This window comes from Microcebus murinus, chromosome 1 (genome assembly GCF_040939455.1).
Source record: "Microcebus murinus isolate Inina chromosome 1, M.murinus_Inina_mat1.0, whole genome shotgun sequence".
NCBI lineage: Eukaryota > Metazoa > Chordata > Mammalia > Primates > Cheirogaleidae > Microcebus > Microcebus murinus.
Genome location: NC_134104.1, coordinates 43,951,432 through 43,960,133, shown reverse-complemented (window position 1 = coordinate 43,960,133; position 8,702 = coordinate 43,951,432). Strand labels below are relative to the sequence as shown.

Sequence of the window (8,702 nt, the reverse complement as noted above, 5' to 3'; positions counted from 1 at the left end):
GAGGGTGAATTCTTTAAGTCTAACATTATTATTCCTTGAAATCAAAAGTTAAGTAAAGATTGTTTTGAATTATCATACTTTCATTTTCTATAAATTAATACCAAGAAAAACTCTTAAAACTTGATTCATTTTTTTTTTGTCTTTAAAGTTAAATCTAGAAGAGGCAGAGCAAGATGGGTGAATGGGACCCTCTAGCAATTGTACCCCTGCAGGAACACTGAATTAAACAACTATGTTGGAAGAAAGCACCTTTATAAGAACCTAAAATCAGGCAGGCAATCACAGTCTCTGGTTTTAGCATTATATCAAGTGCAGATGCACTGAAAGACAGTCTTGCACTGCCTGAGGCACTCCCTCCACAGCAGTGCTGTGCCAGAGTTGTGTGAGGACAGAATCTCTGTGCTTGGGAGAGGGACAGTGAAGAGATTGTGGGACTTTGCATTGGAGCTCAGGACTGCCCAGTCACAGGGGAACACAAAACAGGACAGAATTCTGCCAGTGCTCACAGAGGGAACATTCATTCATTTATTTATGTATTTTTGCTCACTGCAACTTCAAACCCTTGAGTGTAAGCAATCTTCATACCTCAGCCTCCCATGTAGCTGGGACAGCAGGCACGTGCCACTACACACAGCTAATTTTTTATTTTTTAATATTTTGTAGAGATGGGGTCTTACTATGTTGCCCAGGCGGCCTCAAACTCCTATCTGCAAGTGATCCTCCCTCCTTGGCCTTCCAAAGTGCTAAGATTGCAACCGAGAGGCACTGTACTTGGTCCAGAGGGAGCCTTTAGGCCAACCCTAGCCAGAGGGGAATGCTCTGCCCCAGCAATAGAAAACTGGAGTTCCTGCTACCTCCAGTGTTTGCTGACAAAAGCGGCCTGGGGCCTAGAATAAATTTATAAGGCAGTCAGGCCACAAAGACCACAGTCCTTGGGCAATTCCTGTGGTTGCGCTGGGCTCACAGCCAGTGGACTTGGGGTGCACATGACTCAGTGAGGAAACAGTGGTAGCAGCCAAGCAAGTGCCTATGTCAGTCACCCCTTCCCAAACCCTATTCAGTGCAGCTCAGGAAGAGTCTTCTGCTTGGGGAAGCTTGGGGGAGCTTTCCTTTATTCCAGGCTTTATTATATCTTGGAATGACTATCTTTGGAATTTAAAAAAAATTATTTTCCTAGATATTGGTAGAGTCTTTGCATCTTTCTTTTTTCCTTGTTTAGCTCTATTTTCCCTTGTTTTTCTTTACTTTTCTTTTCCTTCTTTCTCTCTTTTTAAAAAAATTCACAGCTTTGCTTTCTCAAAGAATACAAACCTAAGAGTACAAAATAGATACAATTGACATTTAAAAAGCAGAATAAAATGAGAAAGGAGGCAGAGAAAGATGATTGAATAAAACCCTCCAGTGATCATCCTTCTGTAGGAATACCAAATTAAACAACTATCCACTCAAGAAAGCACCTTCATAAGAACCAAAAATATCAGGTGAGTAATCACAGTATCTGGCTTTAACATAATATCAAGGAAAGAGGTATTGAAGAGTGTAGAAAAGACAGTTTTGTATTTGTCTACAACACACACATCTCCCAGCAGCATCACACAGAGAGAAAATCTGTGTGCGTGGGGGAAGGAAAGTGAATTCAGTGTGGACCTCTTATAGCAAAACACAACAAAGGGCAGAATTCTGCTGGTGCCCAGTGAGAGAGCATTTAGACCAGCCCTGGCCAAAGGGGAATTCTTAGCTCCATTTGAGTCCCTCTGTCTCCTTCACTGGTTGACTAAAGTGGCCTGGGGCCCAAAATAAATTTTAAAGGTAGTCAGGTCACAGGGACTGTAGTCCTTGGGCCAGCCCTGGTGCTGTACTGGCCTCAGAAGCAATTGATTTGGAATATGCCTTATTCAAATGAGACATCAGCTATGGTGACCAAGGGAATGCCTGTGTCACCCCTACCCCAACTCCAGGTAATAAAGTTAAGAAAGAGTCTTTTGGGAGAGGGAAGAGGGAAGAGTGTGAAGGGCTTTTTTTTTTTTTTTTTTTTTTTTTTGCAACTTGGGTACCAGCTCAGCCATGTTAAAATAAAGTACCAAGCAGATTACTGAAGCTTCTGATTCCAAGCCTTAATCCTGGACAGTATTTCCAGACTCACCTTGGGCCAGAAGGCTACCCACTACCCTAAAGGAAAGAATCCAGTCTTGTTAGAATTCAATATCTTATGACTAATGAGCCTTTGAGCATTATATAACCATCAGTGGTAGCCAGACAGCAATTGCCATGGTCCTTGGGTGAGACTGTGCTGGATTCAGGTGTAACCTGGTGCAGTCTCAGCTGTGGTGGCTGAAAGAGAGTGTCTACATTACTCCTCCTACAACTCCAGGCAGTCCAGCATTGAGAGTGAGATGCCCCTTCCATTTGAAGGAAGAGAGTGAGAGACTTTACCTGGTAATCCAGGGAACTCTTCCATATTTTACGTAAGACCACCAAGAATCCACAAGTCACAGTGTTAATGGCTTGGGGTGCCCCCTAGTGCTGATGTAACCGCAGTGACCACACTTAGATCGAAGACTCAATTCCCTTTGAATGCCTGGGAAGCCTTCTCAAGGAGGATGAACCCAAACTGTGAAGAACAGAATAAAATATCCAACTATTCAATGCCCAGACACCAACAAATATCTACAAGCATCAAGAACATCTGGGAAAACATGAGCTCACCAAATGAACTAAATAAGGACCAGTGACTAATCAGAGAGTGAGGAAGATACATGACCTTGCAGACAGAGACTTCAAAATAGTTGCTCTGAAGAACCACAGTAAACTTCATGACAACACAGGGAAGGAATTCAGAATCCTATCAGAGAAGTTTAATAAAGAGATTGAAATAATAAAATAAAAAAAAAAACAAGCAGAAATTCTGAAGCTGAAAAATTCAATAGACAAACTGGAAAATGTGTCAGAGTCTATCAACAGTAGAATTGATCAAGCAGAAGAAAGAATTAGTGAGTTTGAAGACAGGCTACATGAAATACACAGTCAGAAGAGGAAAAAGAAAAAAAAAAGAATAAAGCACACCTAGGAGATCTAGAAAATAGCCTCAGAAGGGCAAATCTAAGAGTTATTAGCCTTGAAGAGGAGGTGGAGACAGAGAGACATTGGGGTAGAAAGAAATAACAACAGAGAACTTTCCAAACCTAGAGAAAGATATCAATATTCAAGTACAAGCAGGTCATAGAACAAAACTACCTCCAAGCATTTAACAATCAAGCTCCCAAAGGTCACGGGTAATGAAAAGTTTCTAAGGGCAGCAAGAAAAAAGAAAAGATAACATACAAAAGAGCTCCAGTACATCTGGCAGCAGACTTCTCAGTGGAAACATTGCAGGCCAGGAGAGAGTGGCATGACATATTCAAAGTGCTAGAGGAAAAAACCCTGATCCTAGATTATGATATCCTTCAGAAATATCCTTCAGACGTGAAGGAGAAATAAAAACTTGCCAAATGGAAAAAATGCTGAAGGATTTTGTCAACACCAGACCTGCCATACAAGAAATGCTAAAGGGAATTCTTCAATCTGAAAGAAAGAACAGTAACAAACAATAAGAAATCATTAGACTGTGTAAAACTTACTGGTAACAGTGAGTACATAAATACAAAATACTCCATTTCTGTAATCGTGGTGTATAAGCCACTTATATCTTGAGTAGGAAGACTAAAAAGACAAGCATGTGAAAATTAATAACTAGAACAACTTTTTAAGAGTTAGAAAATATAAAAATATGTAAATGGAAACAAAAAGTAAAAAAGTAGTGGGAGAATGGAATTAAGGTGCAGAGTTTCTTTTCGCTTTCTCTTTGTTTTTTTGTTTGTTTATAAGCAGAGTTTCATTTGTTTAAAATAATTGGTTATAAGATTTTTTTTTTCCAAAAGTCATAGTAACCTCAAATCAAAAACCTACAACAGATACACAAAAATGAAAAGCAATAAATTAAAATGCAGTACCAGAGAGAATCACTTTTACACAAAGGAAGACCGGTAGAAAAGAAAGAAAGAGAAGACTGCAAAACTACCAGAAATCAAATAACAACATGGTTGTAGTAAGTCCTTACCTATCAATAATAACATTGAATGTAAATGGAATAAACTCTCCAATCAAAAGACATACAGTGGCTGAATGGATTAAAACATAAGACCCACCTATATCTTGTCTACAAGAAACCCACTTCACATATGAAGACACACAGACTAAAAAATAAAGGGACAGAAAAAGATGTTCCATGCAAACGGAAACCAAAAAATAGCATGAGTAGCTATACACCTATCAGATAAAATAGATTTCAAGACAAAAACTATAAAAAGAGATAAAGAATGTCGTTATATAAGGATAAAGAGATCAATTCAGCAAGAGGATATAATAATTCTAAATGTATATGCATTCAACCCTAGAGCATATAGTAAATAAAGCAAATATTATCACAGCTAACAAGAGACCTCAACACCTCACTTTCAGCACTGGACAGGTCATCTAGACGGAAAACCAACAAAGAAACATCAGACTAAATCTGCACTGTAGACCAAATGAATCTAATAGATATTAAGACTTACAGAAAGTTTCATCTAACAGCTACAGAATACATATTCTTCTAAGCACTCAGATCATTCTCAAGGATAGACCATATGTTAGACACAAAACAAGTCTTAAAAATTCAAAGAAATTGAAATCACATCAAGTATTTTCTCTGAACATAATGGAATAAAACTAGAAATGAATAACAATAGAAACAGTAGAAACTATACAATTACCCTGATATAATTAATACAAATTCTATGACTGTATCAAAATATCACATGTACCCTATAAACATATATAACTATTACGTACCCATAATCATTAACAATATAAAATTTAAAAATGAAAAGAAGTAAATAAAATTTAGTATACATTATGGATATAACTAAAATTTAGTTAAATATGAGATAAAATATTTATTTTCATATATTTTAGTTTCTTTTTTCTAAATAAAGCCCTAAACAAATCTGTTTATCATACCTGCTATCAGATATTGGTCAAGATTTTAAAAGGATTTATTTCGTAAGTTGTTTTCTCTCTTATGACCAGAAATCCTCACAGGAATCCTGTAAAATTTTATTTTGCTCAATGACCATCTCTGCCACATCAGAGAGCAGCTTGGGCAGCTTAGATTTATCAATTTAAGAGGGAGACCAGAGCAGCACCACAGTGTCATCCTAACTTCTTTTCTTTCCTAAATATATCTTTGAAATTCCAGGCAGAGAGAATAAACAAAGACAGAGTCTAACCTTTAAGCACTGTTCTTAAGTACAATTTTATTCCATAAAAGTAGATTTGGGAAGCATTTGTAATGATGTGAGAGCTAGGTACCACCCTGAAAGTAAAGATTCATTGAGTTGGGAGAAAAAGAACATCAGAGGGGAAAAGTTGATGTTCCCTGAGGTGGGGCTCTGTGACTTAAGTCCAAGGGGGTGTCCTGGGAATGGAGACAGGCTAACAGTCAATCACCCAGAGGAGACGGGGTGACACAGAATTGTCCAGGGTGGTTTGGTGTCCTACGTGCAAAAGGGACCTTCAAGAGGGACCCATGAAAGCTTTCAAAGTCCTGCATTGTATTGGTATTGTGCATCATCAGAAGTGCAATAATGATACCCTTTAACATTCTCTGGTTCCTGAGAGAAGGAAATCAAGAGAATTTACTCAGAAATTAGCTGAGAAAGAGCAGGAGAGGCTGAGCCAGCAGACCTAATGCTTTGTGGACTGGATAAGTAGATATTTTAGCTAAAAAATCATTTTAGCCTAGGGACTAGACATGGATGTAGGTATGTAAAGTGATGGTGGCCTGAAGAGATTACCCAAGAGTCAAATAGGTTCAAACATATCAGAGGACCACAGCTTGAGCAGAGCTCATTTGTAACATGACACCTGTACTCAGCGCCATGATGTCAGCGAAGGACCTGCACATTTACATGCAACCAAGAAAGGATAGGTGGTCTTGGACAAATTCTGGTGTTTTTTTTGGGGGGGTGGTCATTCATAACTCTATTTTTAAATGAGTATCTGTTTTACAAATTCTGAATTGGTAGGTTTGATTTGAAACAAACAAGGAAATGTTGAAATATAATTGTAATGAGGTAGGTTAGGTTTTCTGGAGGTTATAAATGGAAACTAGATATTTATATTTTTACATTCGTGAGTTAGAGAATTGGAAATTTCATATATGCATAACTACTGTTTTTTCTATACAGACTCAACGTGTTGATTTTCTGTGCGAAGTCAGCCTTAGGTGTCTGGCTAGCCCGGAGGACAACTGCAACCTGATAATTGCCTTCTGGGAATTTAGACATGATCTCAGAGCATCAAGAGAGGACGTGGAAGTGGAATTTTCTTCCTTTATTTTATATGTACTCTCCTTGATTCAGAAGTTGGTAATTAAAATTGTAGCAATGTTCTATCATTTAAGAAGTTAGAAAAAGTGGTGTTTTGGTCACTGATACAGCCCAGCACCTAAAATCATGCTTCTCCATGGCAAATATCCATAAGTATATGTTGAATGAAAAATTAGAAAGTAATTTTTTATGATTTCATATTAAGGTCATTGTCTACTCACAATCCTCTACTTCATAGTTTGCAATGGTGAAAAGAAAAAATAATTTTTTTTAGATAAGCCCTGTCCACAGTTCAACAATCATATTTTCCTTCATGTCTATATATGACATACACAGGGTAGTGTCTTCATTGTTGAACTCCTTCCTTACTCCTCACGAAGGGTCACAGAGAAGTTTGGCCTATCTCTCCGACAATGAAGGCTCTTCAAATTCTATATGAGGTTTGAATGGTTTATCTGGAACTTTATGTTATTGGTAGCTTTATGGATGTAGTTATGGTAGCAGATTAAACTGTCTTAATGTAATTTCTCTTGAAGATTGGCATTCTGTGTTTGATAATTTAATTTGATAACAGCTTCAGTTTGCAAATATAATATTCACTTTTATTTGACACATTCATTTCTGCACTGTCTCTATCCTAACTACAATAATGTTCCCACAAAGCTATTGAAATTGCTCTCTCAAAATTCACTTGCCACAATTTTGTTGCTCATGGTTGTAAGTGATTTTATTTGTTGACTGTTCACATGGCCTTAAACTTTTTGAGCTTAACTGGAATGCTCACACTCTAAACCATTCAAGTGGGCTAACTATCAATGATTAATGGAATGGTTGTCTATAGTTGTAATTGCCAGTTTTGTTGTTATCTATTGGATGCTGATCATTCCTGATGCTGATGCAGATCTTGTGCTTACGAACATACTAACTTGTTACATGAATGAGTTCAAAATTTTTTGTTATTTTGAATTAAGATTTAGCATAGTTTATTCCTTTCTGTATATTTTACTCTTACATATTGCTGCTTAATTTGAATGGGTTATGATATATTAATATTTTACATACCGTTTGTGCATATCCTCTGTAATTTTACATGGAAGTTTTTGCTGCATTCACATCAAGCTATGGTAGATGTCATTTGATTCAGTTTTTCTTGAGTTTGTTTAATCAGAATTTTTCTCAAGACACTTATTACCATTTTATTTCTCAGGCTATAAATGAAAGGATTTAGTAAGGGGACGACTATTGTAAACAAAATAGCAGCTGGTATATCTTTATCCCCTTCGTCAAGCAAATTTGGTCTAATGTACATGAAAAAAAGAGATCCATAGAATAATGAAACAGACAAAAAATGGGATGCACAAGTAGAAAAGGCTTTGACCCTTCCCTCTTTGGATTTCATTTTGAAAATAGTAAAAAGAATATAGAGATAAGATATTAAGACACTACCTATGGTGAAGACTTGAATTGAGCCTGAAAAGATGAACAGTACCAGTTCATTGACATAAGGGTCAACACAGGAGAGTCTATACAAAGGAAGAATATCACAATAAAAATGGTTGATGTGATTCAATCCACAGAAAATTAACCTAAACAGAAGCCCTACATGAATCATGGAATGCAGGTTTCCAGCGATGAAGGCTCCTGTAGTCATCTGAATGCAGAGTTTCTTGGACATCTTGGTATGGTACTGCAGTGGGCTGCATATGGCCACATAGCGGTCATAGGCCATTGCCGCTAGAAGAAAGCAATCTGCAGTTTCAACGGTGCAAAGGACATAAAACTGTGCCATACATTCATAGAGGGAAACAATTCCGTCCTCAGAAAAGAAGTTCTCTAACATTTTAGGAATAATAGTACAGGCGCAACAAGAGTCCACAATAGCCAGGTTGCCCAGAAAAATGTACATTGGTGTGTGTAGAAGACGTTGTGTAAAAATTAAGGCCACCAAACCAAGATTCCCCACCATGGTGATCAGATAGATGGAAAAGAATACAACAAACAGAAGAATCTTCATCTCTGCGTGATCTGTAAATCCTGCCAGGATAAACTCATTTTTCATGGTACAATTTTCTTCTGCCATACCCAATATCTCTGAAAAAAAATTGTGGAGAAATGAGGTACTAATTTATAATATGCCTAATACAAGTACTGAGCTCTCTTTGACTGAAAATGGGCAATGGGGGGATCTTACCAATGCTTCCACATGTTACTTGGACTTTGGTGTATGGCCAGTCCTGGGGGAAAATCAATCTCCTGAAACTATTTCTTTTTTGGCTATTGATTGAATATCTTTCC

The 8,702-nt window shown here is 37.4% G+C and overlaps 1 protein-coding gene across 1 annotated transcript; it reads right to left on the bottom strand.

The window, feature by feature from the left end:
• Nucleotides 1–7,521: 7,521 nt before the first annotated feature.
• On the bottom strand, nt 7,522–8,487 carry LOC105859368 (olfactory receptor 5K1). Its single transcript, XM_012743103.2, has one exon. The coding sequence runs from the start codon at nt 8,485–8,487 to the stop codon at nt 7,522–7,524; it is 966 nt and encodes a 321-aa protein (XP_012598557.2).
• Nucleotides 8,488–8,702: the final 215 nt, after the last annotated feature.